Genomic DNA, 16,729 nt, shown 5'->3' with positions numbered 1-16,729 from the left:
CAAGAATGTGATATATGAAATGAGAAACAAAATCCTATAAAACAGTACATTCAAAGCTGTTTAGTAGTATATTTACAAGAGCAAACATTTTAATGATCATTTTTCGGTCCACCTTCCTCTTCAACAGATCACCTTTCGAGAGGTGTGTCATTAAAGTGGGATTGTCATTTTAGCATTCTTGTAAATCAACGACTGTCCCGGGCGAGTGTCTGGGTGACCAGTGACAAAGGGGATGTATTATTCAGGTCTCTGCCAATACATTCCTACAACACAATTATCCGTATTCATCAGGACTACTATACAATACTAAGTATTGTATTCCTTAAAGTAAAGATACAGTTTCAAGAACAACCTGCATGAGCCTCAACAGCTCTTGTAATTAAAGCAATAACAAACCAATCAATCTTACTCAACAAATGGGTCAAATACATAGACACCCTAAGGGCTGCAGAGATAAAGATGTCAACCAGAAATTAATATTGAGCACCTTGATTTTTTTTCAATGAAATTACAACTGTGTCCTTCAAAAATTACAACTGTGTCTGACACAGCTTCCCCTCCATTGTAACAGGGGTAGAGTATCTTCCCTGTGTCCTGTCATGTTGGACTGTAGATGTGGTGTTACTGCATGTGCTGTCCCAGTATGTGCAGGACAGTAGTTCTTCCAGCTGTGGGTCATACAGAAGTTCTCTCAGGTGGTGACTGCTGGGACAACTTCACCCCCTTGGGTTTGTATCATAGATATGCAAGAAACTCTTCAACATGTAATTTGTTTGACCTAAATAGTCAGTGTGGGCTGCTTAGATCTTCTCTCCTGTGTGGGTCCTGCAGTGAGCTCTGAGATTGCCAGAATGGCTAAACGTTTTATCACATAGGTCACAGCTGTAGGGCTTCTCTCCAGTGTGGATCCTGCTGTGAACTGTGACATTGAAAGCCTTGCTAAAGGATTTACCACAGACTTCACAGCTGTAGGATTTCTCTCCAGTGTGGATTCTGAGGTGATCTGTTAATTTCCCAGTCTGTCTAAAGGTTTTACCACAGAGGTCACAGCTGTAGGGCTTCTCTCCAGTGTGGATTCTGCGGTGAAAAGTGAAACTTGTTGCATTGCTAAAAGTTTTACCACAGAGGTCACAGATGTAGGGCTTCTCTCCATTGTGGATCCTGTGGTGACCTCTTAAGCTGCCAGCATGGCTAAAGGTTTTATCACAGAGGTCACAGCTGTAGGGCTTCTCTCCAGTGTGGATTCTGTAGTGAGCTGTGAAACTGCCAGCCTGCCTAAAGGTTTTACCACAGAGGTCACAGCTGTAGGGCTTCTCTCCAGTGTGGATCCTGCTATGAGCTCTGAAATGGTCAGCCTGTCTAAAGGTTTTACCACAGAGGTCACAGCTGTAGGGCTTCTCTCCATTGTGGATCCTGTGGTGACCTCTTAAGCTGCCAGCATGGCTAAAGGTTTTATCACAGAGGTCACAGCTGTAGGGCTTCTCTCCAGTATGGATCCTGCGGTGATCTTTGTAACTGCTAGCATGGCTAAAGGTTTTACCACAGAGGTCACAGCTGTAGGGCTTCTCTCCAGTGTGGATTCTCATGTGCCTCTTGAGGTTACTGGATGAGGAAAGGCTCTTCCCACATGTGTCACAGTGATGTGTCTCCATAACTCAGCTCTCTCTTTGTTCTCTGTCTGGTTTCTCTGGATCCTGTATCTAGTGTCTGGAAGCTTGTTTCCCTCTGGTTGATCCTGTGTCCGGTTACTGCTGTTTCTGGTTGAGTCTCTCTGTGGTTGACTCTCTCTGAAGTCTCCCTGGTTGGTTCACTCTGTAGTCTCTCTGGAGCCTCCTCTGTCTAGTCTCCGCCCATGATCAAGTATGATTGGCCAGTAGGGGATCTGCAGCTTTCACATAAAATGAAATCTTTTATCTATCATAATGGGCCACTTTACATATGTAATGTTGATCATTTGGTGAGAGGTGTGTGTTTCTCAGGGTATTTTTTACTGGAGAAACACAAAACACTGACAAAAACTTATTTGGCATACAACTCCTCTTTATAGGAATCAAGTTTTCTTCTAAATTATGGGCTACATGATTAGCCTACACAATATGCGTTACATACACTAACCATAAAATGACTTTGGATTGGAATGGCAAATGTTTAAATCCAATGATAATAATATACTCTATACTCTCTCTATTACATGTGTCTCAAGTTCTATTGAAAAAAGTGAGACTTTGTTGAGTAATCTATACTGCTATTACATATGTTCAATGTCTCTGTTGAATGACGAATATAATCTATGCTTCTGTTGAATAAAAATACAATCAATGAGTAAAATAAGTAAGGATTATGCAATAGGACGTGGCAGTGTCTGAGAGAGTGGGAAGAAGGTCATTCTCAAGAGAATGTATCCTTTCATGAGAAGAGGAATGCAATTAGTCAGCCTACTGTCAGGGAGGGGTGCACGGGGTGATATGATACGCTGCAGAGAAAGTGGAAGTCAAGGCCAGTGAAAGATACCGGATAGGGGAGGCGAGATGACCACACCATGACCACACCATGACCACACCATGACCACACCATGACCACACCATGGGACAAGGAGAGGGTACAATGGGCCTTACAACTCTGGAGAATCAACACCAGGAGATAAGAAGAAGATTCATTAGGCCGCAGAACTCTGTGGGTTTAGAGGAGACAGAACCGGTTTTATGCGGTGGAGAATGTATCCCTTTGCTTGGAAAATAAAGTATCTTTTTGCACCTAGACACCATCAGACCTTTATGTCTGCCCCCCTGGATGGTCTGCCCCCCCTGGGTCATCATCAGACCATTGGACTACCCACCTTGACTGCTGAAGACGAATTAGATAAAACCCAATTGCTCTGAAAGTACCAAGTCAATGAAGGGAATAGTTAAGACCAGTTCAAGACAAAATCAACATATTTATTACATATGTAAGGTGCAGCAGGTGTCTTATACACTCAAGTTGAGTATCTCAGAAGATTGGACAATGAACACAGGAAATCAAGGGACTTAAATAGTGTCACAATATAGGAAGATACGAGACGATTAGCATAGCCTTCGCAAGCACAGAAATAGGACACTGCATGCTAGATAGCTTTTGTTTAGGTATTTAGATAGCGCTCCTAGAAATGACCTTTGTCGCACCTTACAAAGAACTAACTTATGGCCATGCAGGCATAAGAAAAAACAGCATATTGACAATTTCTCAATGATACAAGAAACATAATTAATACGTAGGCATATTTCTCTCCTGGACATAATCAGGGGTTATGTGCTTTTGAGCTTAATTTAGCAGGGTATAAATCAAACTTTGTTTATTATATTTAGAGCATTCCAAACAGTATAAAAGTAATAAAGTAATCATTATCTTTAATTATTGTTATCTGTGGTTTAAGGACAGACCTCTTCAATGTGTATGTGTCTACTGTGTGCGTGCGTTTCTGCATATACTGTGTGTGCACAGTATATGCCCCTCCTGTGTGGGTCCTGCAGTGAACTCTGAGATTGCCAGCCTGGCTAAAGGTTCTACCACAGAGGTCACAGCTGTAGGGCTTCTCTCTTGTGTGGATTCTGCGGTGAGCTGTCAATTCCCCATTCTGTTTAAAGGTTTTATCACAGAAATCACAGCTGTAGGGCTTCTTTCCAGTGTGGATCCTGCAGTGTACTCTGAAACTGTTAACGTAGCTAAAGGTTTGACCACAGAGGTCACAGCTGTAGGGCTTCTCTCCAGTGTGGATTCTGCGGTGAACAGTGAAATTGGTTCCTCTGCTAAAGGTTTTACCACAGGGGGTACAGCTGTAGGGCTTCTCTCCAGTGTGGATCCTGTGGTGATCTGTGTAATTGCTGGCACAGCTAAATGTTTTACCACAGAGGTCACAGCTGTAGGGCTTCTCTCCAGTATGGATCATCATGTGCCACTTGAGGTTCCTGGAAGAAGAAAAGCTCTTCCCACAGTGTCTCCATAACCCAGCTCTCTCTTTGTTCTCTGTCTGGTCTCTCTGGATCCTGTCTCTAGTTTCTGAAAGCTTTTTTCTCTCTGGTGGATCCTCTGTCTGGTTACTTCTGTTTCTGGTTGAGTCTCTATTGTTGAGTCTCTGTAGTCTCTCTGGAGCCTTAAAGTGTCTCCTCTGTCTAGTCTCCGCCCATGATAAGGTATGATTGGCCAGTAGGGGATCTGCAGCTTTCACATATAAATGAAATATTTTGTCTGTCATAATGTCCACTTTGCATATGTAAAGTTGATCATTTGGTGAGAGGTGTATGTTTCTCAGGTCTATTTTTACTTGAGAAACACAAAACACTGTGACAAAACTTCTTTGGCATTCAACTACTCTTTATAGTAATTTGGTTTTCTTCAAAGTTATAGGCTATATATGATTAATCATACACAATACTAATTGCAAGCAAATTAGCAATGAAATGAATTGATGGTCTTAGATGATTCATATGAAATGTTCCAATAAAGGTGAACATTTTTTGTAAACACAAAGTCCAGGTTGACGAAAAACTATTTATATAAGGAACCTTACATGTATCATCCAGTAAGAGAGGGCCTCTCTCCTAAACCAGGAACCCAACAAACACGTATGGTGGGCTCTTTTCGCATTTACCAACTATTATGAAGATTGACTCGCCAAAATACTTCCCATCCTCAGATTTTTACTCTTTCAAGAACCATGTCACTGGGTTCTGTCGATGAAGCTGGATGAAAGAAGGTAAAGCCTTCAGATGGTGAGTCAGGCTTCTCTGTGGGAATGTAAATTCAACATGAAGAAGAATAACATGCCTCGATGTCATGTTCTGGTATACATGCCTCTGAGGCCAAACCTCTTCTAGAACATTTTTTAATTGCTGCAACGGGGCGTTTATCACTGCACTTTGAAATCGACGTAAGTACAGGGACATTCTCCCCGAGGCAAGTATGGTGAAGTGCCTTACCCAAGGACACAACGTCATTTTGCACGAACCAACAACCTTCTGATTAATAGCCCGACTCCGTAACTCGTTACATGGGAGTAGTGTGGTTGCCTGCATTATTACAATCTACCACTAGATGGCAGCGGTAGCATGTGCTGCACCACTCGGTAGTAAATCAAGTCAGCCACAGACTATTTCGTTTTGGCCTAATGCTACACTCATCACTCATCAGTCCTATCGTGATGGGTCCGAGATGTAATGTGTGATTATGCAGCAACAGATGCTCATGGTGGCCTATACTCACTGACAACTCATTGACAATCTCTTCTGTGCTGTGAATTATATTCATAGGCAACACTCACACACACCAATTTATATTTTAAGCCTACATTGTGATCCTCGCAGGTGTGAGCAGGGCCGGTGCTAGGATTTCTTTGACAGCCCCCTGAAAGAATATTGCTGTGGGCCCCCAACTCCCCGACTTTTCATTGCCAAAGATCAATTTTACACAATTTTTTTTCTTAGACTATGTAAAGCAGATTTTCTGTGTACATGTACAGCTTGAGTCTCTGTAAGGTCAAGAGGTCATTCAGCGAGGCCCCCCACTGAGCAGAATATAGACATGGCACGCACGCAGTCCAGACAGTGGGGAGACAGTAAGAAAAGAAAATAGGGCTTATGTGATTAACGACCACTTCACCTGCTGAACGTTCTAGTGTATCAGTGCACTGACCACTGTAGACCCGTTAAGGAAGCAATTCTGTGCATTCTATATATGTACTTAACTTATGTATTTAAGCATGGCTTAGAGACAGAGTTTTCACTCATGTCATCAGTTTGTCTTGAACTGATTGGTTTATTAGTCGAGCTGCCCGAGCTGCCCGTCCTGCAGTGAGCTCTGAGATTGCCAGCCTTGCTAAAGGTTTTACCACAGAGATCACAACTGTAGGGGCTTCTCTCCAGTGTGGATCCTGCAGTGAACTGTGACATTGCAAGCCTTGCTAAAGGCTTTATCACAGACGTCACAGCTGTAGGGCTTCTCTCCAGTGTGGATCCTGCTATGAGCTGTGAAATGGCTAGCATAGCTAAAAGTTTTACCACAGATGTAACAGCTATAGGACTTCTCTCCAGTGTGGATCCTGCAGTGACCTCTTAAGCTGCTTGCATGGCTAAAGGTTTTATCACAGAGGTCACAACTGTAGGGCTTCTCTCCAGTGTGGATCGTGCGGTGATCTGTGTAACTGCTAGCACGGCTAAAGGTTTTACTACAGAGGTCACAGATGTAGGGCTTCTCTCCAGTGTGGATTCTGCGGTGAACAGTGAAAGTGGTAGCTCTGCTAAAGGTTTTACCACAGAGGTCACAGATGTAGGGCTTCTCTCCAGTGTGGGTCTTGTGATGAGCTGTTAAATACCCAGCCCATTGAAAGGTTTTACCACAGAGGTCACAGATGTAGGGCTTCTCTCCAGTGTGGGTCTTGTGATGAGCTGTTAAATACCCAGCCCATTGAAAGGTTTTACCACAGAGGTCACAGCTGTAGGTCTTCACAGGTGCGAACACTTGAGATGCACATTTGAAACACCAGATAGCACCAGAACGGTAAAAAGGCTGCAATTATAGGCATGCGTGCATCATCATATTTTCATTACTTGAGGCACCGGGACCTACATCAAATATGCTGTATTTGCCTTGAAACCTAAGCCTGACTAGACATGCGTTCCACGCAGGTCTGACTTATCAGGGGTCCCAGCTGTGTCTCAGGGGAGTGACAGCTGGTGAAGCTTTAAACAAAGCCATCTGTTTTCACAGTTTATTCGTCTGTCGCCTTGTCTTGAACAACTTCCACCCCATTAATAGCTAGGGTAAAATACAACATTGCAATGGAGATCAGTTGTTATTGACTATTGTTTTATTGAAATTGTTTAAAAAACATGTCTCTAAATATTTCATGTGAATTGATTCATGATGTGGTTCATCTTGTCAAAATTGTTAAAACCCTGAATTATTTGAATAAACTCATTCTTCTTAGAATCCAATAAATACACATTTCTATTTATGACAATAGGAACATTATAATAACCAATCAGAAATGGCACTTGCAGTGATCTGATCCAGTTCTAACAATGTAGTCTCAATCTACCCTACTGGATCAACACAAACAAATAGTTGTATTCTATAGCAGAGATCTGTAGCTTCTCCTAGCAGATCTTGAAGGACTTGAGCTGAAAGTCCCCTTTGATCCGGACGTAGCAGATATCCAGGCTCTCATGGTTGGGGAACTGAATCTCATGACCATCAGGAAGTTCCACCTCAAACATGTCTCCTGTCATCTTCATAACAATCTGGGTGAAGAAGACATTAGTACATAGTTAGAAAGATTACACATTTAGTTATAGACTGGTTTTCAGATGCCATGGCTCATAGCTGTCTTCAGGTATCCACCCCATATCAATTAATGTGTTAGCCTTTGATGATGACCTGGTGTGGCTCAAACTCTGTATTAGTTTGTTTTACTACTACTCAGTCAGCACAGCATCACAGTGTAAAAAAAACAAACAGCTGGAGGCAGGGCGCTCTCATATAAAGCACCTCTTCTCTGGAACAAATTACCTATCTCAATTAAGGAGGCCGATACTGTTTCGACATTTAAAATTAGGTTAAAAACGTTCTTGTTTAGTCAATTCTACGATTGTTGAAGGTAAGTATTTACACTCTATGTAAATTTGGGGTGTGTTTGCCTATGTGTGTATCACATGTAACTTTTAAATTGTAATTATAGCTTATATGTTCATACTGTCCCATCTGGATGTTACATCTAGATGTTACAAATAAAGTAAACCTGTTACTGTATATTGTTACTGCTATAGTTTCCATTGCTGTATATTGTTACTGTTATAGTTTCTGTTACTAGTTGGAGACAACAGGGGACGGGTTGTTTTTCATCCTTATTCATATAAGTACAACTTATTTTAGAGTTCCTTCCCCTGGAACAGATTTCATGTTCCAATCGAGGGGGCTGTCGCTGTCTTGGTGTGTGGGGCTGCATCAAATACCCTTTTTTGCTCTGTTAAATGGCTGCACTAGTCCACCTTGACCGGTGGGGATCTCATTCTATTATGACTGTAACTCTTAGCTGCTCCTGGCATTCTCTAATCCATGCTCTCCCATCTCTGCCCCCCCCCCCCCACACACACACACACACACACATTCCTTGTGGTGTGGGGGGTCTGGCATTTTAGCACCTGCCTGGTCGTCGGTCGGCCAACGCTGGACCTGGTCGTCAACCGGAAACCAGTCTCCATGACGGCCAACAGCGAGTTTCCCGGTCCTGTCCTACATCTATAAAGTTGAACAATGGATTTTGGTGTTTCCAAACCCATTGACACTGTATGACTAGGTTTAGCCTGTGTTCTGCTCCTCTTTCTCGCCAACCGTCTCTGGAGGAGGGGACCCCTCTTTGAATTGCTCCTCCCAAGGTTGTTTCAATTTTTTCTCCTGTTGGGAGTTTTTCTGGGACTTTTTCCTTGTCTTCCTTGAGGGTTTAGGTTGGTTGAGGGGCAGTTCTATGGGTGCATGTGAAGCCCTCTGTGACATGCTTGCGTGTAAAATGGGCTATACAAATACATTTGATTTGAGTGTAAGTGTAAGGCTAATCTCTTTATATGTGCACCTAATGTGATTAGCGTGATATACTGCAGAATTTCCTCAATGTTATCATAACATAGTTCCACTGGAGTAATTAAATTGTTTTGTAACCAAACTTTTTATACAAGCACTTCCTCTTCCTTCCGCCATTCTCTCCACAGATCCTTCTCCCTCTGCTCACCTTAACAGTAGAGCCCTTCTGCAAAGGGTTGTGGGTCTCCCTCTTTTCGTCTCCCCAGCAGCCTGCAATCTTCGAGTTGCACACGAGCACAGAGCCATCGGTGTCGTCATGGAAACGGGGGTTAAAGTGCAAAGCCAGGTGATCAGAATCACAGCCGAGGTCAATCTGGAACCTGAATCGACAGAAGAGCCCATGTTTTCCAGGGTACATTTACTCAGTATGGTGCATTTCACGCAAAGTATCAAAGATACAAACTGCTGGTCTGTTGTTATAGAATACAGTACAATCATGTGATGGTAGAAATTGGTTTTGTTGTTAAACTCTCAGTGAGGTTTAAAAGTATTGGTTGAGTTGCACCTACCTCTCAGCCATATCCAGAATCTTCCCTTTCACCTTCAACGTGTCCCCAGCTCTCAGCTCTAAATTCTTCAGCTCAAGTTCCTGAAAACAGGCAAATCATGATTGAGGTCATTCTCAGTTGTAGATCTAGCATATTTACAAATATCATGTGTAGACCTACAGCTTCAATACAGAACGTTTAAAACCTTACCATAGCTACAGTTTCACTTGTGTGAGGTGTCTTAGATCCAGGGTGAGTTTGCCAGTGGTCTGAATCGAGAATAGTTGTCTCTCTCCTGGAACATACAATGAATAGAATGTGCTGTACCTCTAGGATCTTTGCTATTGATTGCATTGGTCACTGATTAATGATGATTGAATCAAGTAGGATTGGTTCATGGTGAGTTGCAGTGTCAAATTGATTAAATGTAATCATTAAGTTGTAGGCTTACTTTCAGGGAGTTGCACAATAATTTTGAAGGGCAGCTGCTCTGAACTGGAAAAAAAGGCCATAGCCTATGCACGTCCCTGCCTACTTTGATCCGTGAAACAACACTCAAATCTGGATACATTCTCAAAAGTCTTATCAGTAACAATCAGTATATGTTGGCTTTTTTCAATAAACCAGCCAAAACCAACTCTAAACAACGGCCGCACAGTGTTGGCAGAATGTAAACACCGACCATTGCCAATCACTCGGTTCTCAAGTTGAAATCATAAAAGTACGCTTTTATCAGGCTCTAACACAAAAAGGATTTAGAAATATGATCTTTCTCTCTGACAGATTCCGCTAAATTGTCGGAAGTGACGTGTCTAGATAAACAGAGTAGCCTGACTGGGTCTGATCAAGCAGGTTGAGATAGTTTACCGAGTGGTGCAAAGATGAATCATTCTCTAATAAAGTATACATTTTTAGAAACGATTTGATTCTAGACTTGTTATACAGCTCCACACATGTTTATGTGAGGATAATAACAGGCGTGTTATTCATTGCATTGGACCGTGAAAGGTAATTTATTTCCCATCTTTATCAGCAAAGCACCTGCTGCTAGCTAGCTTCGTCAGTCATTAGCCAACTAAAATTGCAGCTTCTTTCTTGCTGGCTTGTAAGCATCATCATTTTGATTGCTACTATAGTGTATTATCTCAGACGTTATATTTTGCATTTATTTTTAAAGGAACTGGCCACAATATATAGTCCACACTTTTACATTAGAAGCTAGAGAAGCCTAGCTAAAACTACTATTTTTGGCAAGCTAACCAGCTGTTTGCTAATATTATTTGATTGGTTGGCTGACACACAGGATTGGTTGGGAAAATAAGATGGCATCAGAAATAGAGGAAGGAGTGACTAGCTAATCTTTCTACTGTGCCATTGCTTAACGCATTGTGGCTGATGTAGTAACTGGAAAAGGTCGTTACGTAAAGGTTGTTCAATGTATCTCCCGAAACATGTTTATCGGTTTGGAACTATTCCCCCAATTCATTTAACAGATCATAAAGAATAAAAACAGCCAGATGTTCACAGACATGGACTATGAGCTGGAGGAGGACAAATTGTAAGTTGTCAACTGCCTTATATGTCATTGTAATCATCCGTCTGAACAATTTCAGTGTGTGGTGGTGTGATTTCCAACGCAGGTGTAAGATTGATGTCCATGGTGTGTTTATACAGGGGGATCCCCACAGTGCCAGGGACGGTGACCCTGAAGAAGGACGCCCAGAACCTGATAGGGATCAGTATCGGGGGTGGGGCCCAGTACTGCCCCTGTCTCTACATTGTGCAGGTCATCCACTCACTAATATCCCTGTCGTGATCAACCGACTCAAATGTTATTTCGCTTCTGTACTGTAGCTTGATATCGGATGTTCATTGTCACACACTGTAAGCTACATACTAGTGTCGCTAATAACAACAACTAAAAAAAGTTGCTAGTTTTAATCTGATCATTAAATAATCTTTCAAATCGAGTTGGAATTCTTCCCATAGATTTTCGATTTGAATATAAATCAATAGTCTTGCTGTACTGGTTGCTATATCTGTGTGACTGAGGTCTTGGTTTGTCTCAGGTCTTTGACAACACCCCTGCTGCTCTGGAGGGCACTCTGGCAGCAGGCGATGAGATCACCGGGGTGAACGGCAAACCTGTGAAGGGCAAGACCAAGGTGGAGGTGGCCAAAATGATTCAAGCTGTCCAGGTACGCAACTCGGCATGGAAGCCCATTCATCAAAAGCCTATAGAGCGTCATCAGTCAGCATCATAGCTCCCTTACTCTGAGTTAATACTACAAGCAAATTAGTCTTCCCTTTTAAGGGTGGATGAAAAATCACCCCATAAAATCAACACTGGAACACACTCACCACAACCGATACCGTCAAAACACAAAGATACTTACAGTTATCGTTAGTTATTCCCAGGTGTTCTATTCACCAGCCACCAGCCAGATCAGAGTCAGACTCCTGCCGTACCATTAGAAAGACACTGCATGCAGTTCAGCAGTACTAGTAAGCAGAGAACAATAGTGTCAAACACTCTGCATCACGTCACCAGTGCAGCGTGGCAGTGTTGCTTTAGCGCTCCATTGTGAACCTACGGGAAGCTATGAGTCCCCCACCAGCTTGTTAGCGTCAGTGGATTAACGGAGATGGGGAATGGTGGTCCTCTGTCGGTGTTGTAGGATTAGAATGGGCCATTGTGGATAGTTGCCTGCACTGACATTTTCTCTGTGGCATTCCACCTTTGTTGAGAGATAATATGTGCAAAAATATGACTGTTGGTTGCCATCTTCTGATATAAGGTTTTAAGCATTCACCATAAAATATGTTGATGTAGGAATACTTGGTGACCTGCTACTTCCTGCTCTTAATACTTGTATTTGCAGGGAGAGGCCACAATCCACTACAACAAACTGCAGGCTGACCCCAAACAGGGGAAGTCACTTGACATAGGTAACTGTTCCTCCCTGGGGCTCTAACTCATTAACAAGGGGCCTGAAGCTAAAGATGACACAAATGACATGGCAACATTCTGAATAGACAACCGAACTAGGGAATCACCTTGTTGTGAGTGTTCCGTGTGAGTTTCTATTTATGGTTCCGTGGACGGGCAAGGTATTCAGTATGTTCTGTGTTCCAGTGTTGAAGAAGGTGAAGCATCGTCTGGTGGAGAACATGAGCTCCGGCACGGCCGATGCCCTGGGGCTCAGCAGAGCCATCCTCTGCAACGGTGAGCCCGGCACTAGAGATGCATGAGTCGTCATCTGGGTTGGCAGGGAGACACGTGACTCATAGGTCGCTCTCTGCCTTTTTTCAGACGGCCTGGTGAAGAGGCTTGAGGAGCTGGAGAAAACGGCAGAGTTGTACAAAGGTACCTGGATTTTGTTTCTTTCAAGTATCGTCGCATAGGTATTGACGGCCTTTTTCCATGTTGCGTGGCTCTGCTTGTCTCACTTTCATGGCTTGGTTCCGCCTCTCAGGACTGATGGAGCACACTAAGAGACTGCTCCGAGCATTCTTTGAACTCTCACAGACACACAGAGGTGAGTTACTGAAGCATTACTCATCTCTTCAGCCCTCAAAGGACGCGACACGTTTGTGATACTTGAGCACCCTCTACTGGTCCTCATTCTTCCTGTCACTCTCTTCTCTTTTCTCCCCTGTTTTCTCTCTCTTTCGTATTCTCTCTATCTCTCCCCCACTCTCTCTCCCCGTTCGCTCTCTTTCCTCCTGCTCTCTCTCCCATGCACTCTCTCTCCCCCACTCTCTCTCCCCCGCTCTCTATCTCCCCCCCTGCTCTCTGGACACCTTACAGCGTTCGGGGATGTGTTTTCTGTTATCGGGGTACGGGAGCCTCAGGCTGCGGCTAGTGAGGCCTTTGTGAAGTTTGCTGAAGCCCATCGCAATATCGAGAAATACGGCATCCAGCTTCTAAAGACCATCAAACCTGTGAGTTACAATATGCAATATCCAGTCCTGTCACCCGGACCTGATATCAGGGTTTTGTTTTCCCCAAAACAGGGATATGGGTTTTTGGTGTCCCCTCATAAGTCACTTGTCCAAACAATAGACATCACTATTAGTCAGCGAAATGTTGTTTTTCAGATGCTCCATGATCTGAACACCTACCTACACAAGGCCATACCAGACACCAAACTTACCATCCGCAAGTACCTGGACGTCAAGTTTGAGTACCTGGTAAGAGTCCACCATGCTACCCTTCATGCTGTGAATCAGCAGTGCTAATTTCACAGAAATTCTGTTCAAAAGAGCCTGTTCTACAGTTTCACCCAGTGACCTCTCAACCTGTATAGAATAACACAGTTGGTGTTGTGTGTTCCAGTCTTACTGTCTGAAGGTGAAGGAGATGGATGACGAGGAGTACAGCTGCATCGTGAGTAGCCACCTCTCCTCTATAACACCTGTTCAAACAATTGCCGACATGTAGAACAAGTCATGGCTTATACGTTACTCTACACTCCCTCCTCTTCCCACCTGTCACTAAGTGTGAGTGGTATTTTCGAGCCGTTTCCATGATTACACTGTGTGTGCCGGCTGTTTTCCCCCAGGCCATGGGAGAGCCCATGTACCGGGTCAGCACCGGTAACTACGAGTACCGGCTGGTGCTGCGGTGTCGCCAGGAGGCTCGCGCCCGCTTCGCGAAGATGAGGAAGGACGTGCTGGAGAAGATAGAGCTGCTGGACCAGAAACATGGTCCGTGTCTCTCTCTCCTGTGTTGGGACTGGGGAGGGGGCGAGTGGGGGTGGATTTGCGAGGGGTTTTATAGTCTGACAGATCGATGATATCTGCAGCGACGTCATGCTGTATGCTACTGTGTATCCAAAAACAGATGTGGCCAGCTCAACGTGGGTTAAAACGATGCCGGTTGCACTCTTTCTTTCTTTTATTCTCTCTCTCCTTTCTTCCTCTTGTCTCTTGGTGTGTCTTTTTTCTTTCTCCTCATCTCTCACTCTATCTGTCTCATTCACCCTCACTCAATGTCTTATCATTTAAAGTTTCCATTCCATTTGTGAGTCTTTATGAACAGGTCTGCTGCTTTCTTGGATCCGTCCCACAGTGATTAAATAACAGATAACGCACCTTCACACAACCTCTCAATGATAGCCCTCTAAGCTAATGGAACTGATTTCCACAGCTTGTCTTCACCCCCCCCCCCTGCTTTGTGTCCACACCACACTCTCCATCTCCTGTTTCTTTCTCTCTCTTTCTTCTTTTAGTCTGCGGTTAGGGTAATTATTAACATCTATCCTTCCACCTTTCCGCCGCTACCCCCTCTCCAGTCCAAGACATCGTGTTCCAGCTGCAGCGCTTCGTGTCAGGCATGTCGCACTACTACGACGAGTGCTACGCCGTCCTGAAAGAGGCCGACGTCTTCCCGATCGAGGTGGACCTCTCCCGGACCATGATCAACTACGGCAACCAGCCGCACTCCTACACAGAGGAGGAGGATGATGATGAGGAGGAGGAGGAGGGAGGAGGGGAGGGCGATGGAAGGGAGGGCGGGGCGGGCAGACAGGCGGAGAACGGTGCTGAGAAGCTGGTTGATGATGAATGAGAGGGAGTGGGGGGTGTCGATTGCCTGCAGAGCATCAGCCTGACCTCTGCAATCAAACTAGTAAATACTTCACTCACTCTGCTCCTGTAGCACACGATGCCGAACTGGTTTCATGAACACAGTTTAAGGGGTAAGGAGACTGGACACTGAGAATAACACTGGGCTGTTCTGCTATTTGACTGTAATGCTATTAACTGGAAAACTTCTGTACTGTGTAGCCTCTTAATAACTACTGTAAATAATTATGAAGCCCATTTTCTGACACTGAACCTAGTCACTTTGATTATTGTTGGACTCCACAGGTTCAAACTATAAGACCTTAACTCTGCTGTTCAACTCATTCTCACTCAAGACACGAGTGGCAATTTTAACATTGTTAAAAGGAGTCCAGAATATCCATTGAACTGAATGTCTGTTATTTAAATGTTAAGGTGCAGTGAGTGCTGATGCTCTTCTTATGGACTGTATAGTGTGGATGAGCAGTGCCTTTTGTCCTGGTCGTGAGTGGTTGGACTGGGGTGTGAATGATGGGTCTGTTTTCTGCCAGGGGGGTTTATATGATGTGTATGCATGGAGGGAACAGACCTCGGGCTCTGTGAGAAGTGGCTTCGTTGACCAAATACATTTTCTTTCATTTCCTAAACCCTCATGTTACATGAAGTCCCAGTGAGATGGAAGAACTCTACATGTGTTCTCTGGGTGGAGGTATCCCAGGATGAGAACAGCCTTTAGGTCTGCTGTCGCTGTCAGAGATGAAGGCCTGGTTCCAAATGAGCGTTGTTCTTCAATACAGTCAAGAGCTGTTTTTACTTCATAGAATTCTTTATTTGTTACACTATTTTTGGTCAATGCAAAGCATTTATGCCCAACTTCCCTCTTTGACAATGAAGACAGTGGGGGGAAGCTGTTTCCCTAGATGGGAACTATGGATTAGGAAAGGGATACTGGTAATGCTGGTGATGCTGGTATATCATAGTAAACTCACTTTCTGCCTCCACAGTACATTACCAAAAGCATCTGAACCTTAACTTTATTTGGCTTTTGAGAGCAACTGGTTTTGCAGCAAGACATACTAAACAGGTAGAAGACTAACATATAGTCTACATAGTGTGTACATTTATGCCAGATAGGGGCCAGTGACTAAACAACTGGGATACATAAAAAAGGGACCTAGATCTTATTTATTACATTACACATTTTTAATCTATGAAGTTTATTTACAATCATTGTATACCCATCTGATTGCTGTTCAACTGTTTTGTGGATTTTCTATGCATGTCATGATATTTTCAGCAGGGAATAAATGCACATACTGGTGAATCCACAGTTTAGACCCATTTTATATTTTATTTATTGAAATGGGCGTGTTTGATTGCTGTGTGTTTGTCATTTCTCTGATTTAAGTGTTGCCCGTCATTGTCAGGATAATTTGGAAAACAAGGGTAAACGTGTAATTGGACAAATTCATGAACTCTTGAAATAAAACATTCAACTAAATATTGAGTCCTCTGTGTAGCCTACTACTGTTGATTTGGTTTGTGTTAATAATCGTCAATATTCTACATTTATTATAGTGCGTTAGAAACTCACAGATATGACCCTGTTTGGAATAAACCCAATAACCCATAACTTACTGTCTTTCAGAACAGGCGAGTTCACAGTCTGCTGTGATCTGTTGGTATATGACCAGTCGCACTGACACGTATAGACTATAAATGTCGCATTTTTCAGTAAAAAAAAAAGAGTTACAAATTTAAGCTTGCTACAGCGTAAGTAATTCAACTGAATATGCCTTGTTACGATTCCTAGTTTAAATTAAAAAATAATATGATCATTTGACGCACGAGCCCCAGTGGCCTAATGGATAAGGCACTGGCCTCCTAAGCCAGGGATTGTGGGTTCGAGTCCCATCTGGGGTGCAGTATTTTATTCCGAATTACGTCTATTTTGATTTAATACCGATTTTGGGGTTGATCCAAATGATCGTAATATTGTATGTTGTACAGTTCATGCAGTTTTATTGCTTTGTAAGTGTGCTTCAAGTGTGTTTTATTGTAAT

At 43.4% G+C, this 16,729-nt stretch overlaps 3 protein-coding genes and 1 non-coding gene across 5 annotated transcripts; 2 read left to right on the top strand and 2 right to left on the bottom strand.

Moving 5' to 3' along the window:
• Positions 1 to 800: 800 nt before the first annotated feature.
• On the bottom strand, positions 801 to 1,727 carry LOC124479509 (zinc finger protein 883-like). The gene has a single exon (XM_047038276.1). It carries the CDS (start codon positions 1,650 to 1,652, stop codon positions 801 to 803), a length of 852 nt encoding a protein of 283 aa, XP_046894232.1. The 5' UTR covers positions 1,653 to 1,727.
• A 5,093-nt stretch (positions 1,728 to 6,820) lies between these two features.
• Positions 6,821 to 11,900, bottom strand: LOC124479356 (galectin-2-like). Of its 2 annotated transcripts, none has more exons than XM_047038087.1 (5): positions 11,495 to 11,900; positions 9,309 to 9,393; positions 9,120 to 9,199; positions 8,759 to 8,930; positions 6,821 to 7,274 (listed from the first exon to the last, which is right to left on the bottom strand). In XM_047038087.1, the coding sequence occupies exons 2-5, from the start codon at positions 9,309 to 9,311 to the stop codon at positions 7,131 to 7,133; spliced, it is 399 nt and encodes a 132-aa protein (XP_046894043.1). In that variant the 5' UTR covers positions 9,312 to 9,393; positions 11,495 to 11,900; the 3' UTR covers positions 6,821 to 7,130. The 2 variants fall into 2 exon arrangements, with proteins under 2 accessions (XP_046894043.1, XP_046894044.1); XM_047038088.1 differs by lacking the exon at positions 11,495 to 11,900 and adding an exon at positions 9,550 to 9,866.
• On the top strand, positions 9,923 to 16,167 carry pick1 (protein interacting with prkca 1). Its single transcript, XM_047038001.1, has 13 exons — positions 9,923 to 10,106; positions 10,592 to 10,656; positions 10,773 to 10,884; positions 11,168 to 11,296; positions 11,981 to 12,047; positions 12,235 to 12,324; positions 12,412 to 12,465; positions 12,575 to 12,637; positions 12,910 to 13,043; positions 13,200 to 13,292; positions 13,438 to 13,488; positions 13,664 to 13,808; positions 14,396 to 16,167. Exons 2-13 carry the CDS (start codon positions 10,616 to 10,618, stop codon positions 14,668 to 14,670), a joined length of 1,254 nt encoding a protein of 417 aa, XP_046893957.1. The 5' UTR covers positions 9,923 to 10,106; positions 10,592 to 10,615; the 3' UTR covers positions 14,671 to 16,167.
• A 349-nt stretch (positions 16,168 to 16,516) lies between these two features.
• Positions 16,517 to 16,589, top strand: trnar-ccu. The gene has a single exon. It is a non-coding gene; the product is annotated as a tRNA-Arg (tRNA).
• Positions 16,590 to 16,729: the final 140 nt, after the last annotated feature.

This window comes from Hypomesus transpacificus, chromosome 17 (assembly GCF_021917145.1).
Source record: "Hypomesus transpacificus isolate Combined female chromosome 17, fHypTra1, whole genome shotgun sequence".
NCBI classification, from domain to species: Eukaryota; Metazoa; Chordata; class Actinopteri; order Osmeriformes; family Osmeridae; genus Hypomesus; species Hypomesus transpacificus.
Note: the sequence above shows the minus strand (reverse complement) of the source record. Positions and strands in the feature narration are given on the sequence as shown.

What these genes read in the sequence shown, in the direction of transcription:
- pick1 (XM_047038001.1), top strand. Translation starts at nt 10,616, where the DNA reads ATGTTCACAGACATGGACTATGAGCTGGAGGAGGACAAATT. An exon ending in ACTCTCACAGACACACAGAG is followed by an intron (nt 12,638 to 12,909) that starts GTGAGTTACTGA and finishes GACACCTTACAG; the next exon opens with CGTTCGGGGATGTGTTTTCT. An exon ending in TTCTAAAGACCATCAAACCT is followed by an intron (nt 13,044 to 13,199) that starts GTGAGTTACAAT and finishes GTTGTTTTTCAG; the next exon opens with ATGCTCCATGATCTGAACAC.
- LOC124479509 (XM_047038276.1), bottom strand. Translation starts at nt 1,652, where the DNA reads ATGGAGACACATCACTGTGACACATGTGGGAAGAGCCTTTCCTCATCC.
- LOC124479356 (XM_047038087.1), bottom strand. An exon ending in ATTCTGGATATGGCTGAGAG is followed by an intron (nt 8,931 to 9,119) that starts GTAGGTGCAACT and finishes CTGTCGATTCAG; the next exon opens with GTTCCAGATTGACCTCGGCT. An exon ending in AGAAGGGCTCTACTGTTAAG is followed by an intron (nt 7,275 to 8,758) that starts GTGAGCAGAGGG and finishes TTCTTCACCCAG; the next exon opens with ATTGTTATGAAGATGACAGG.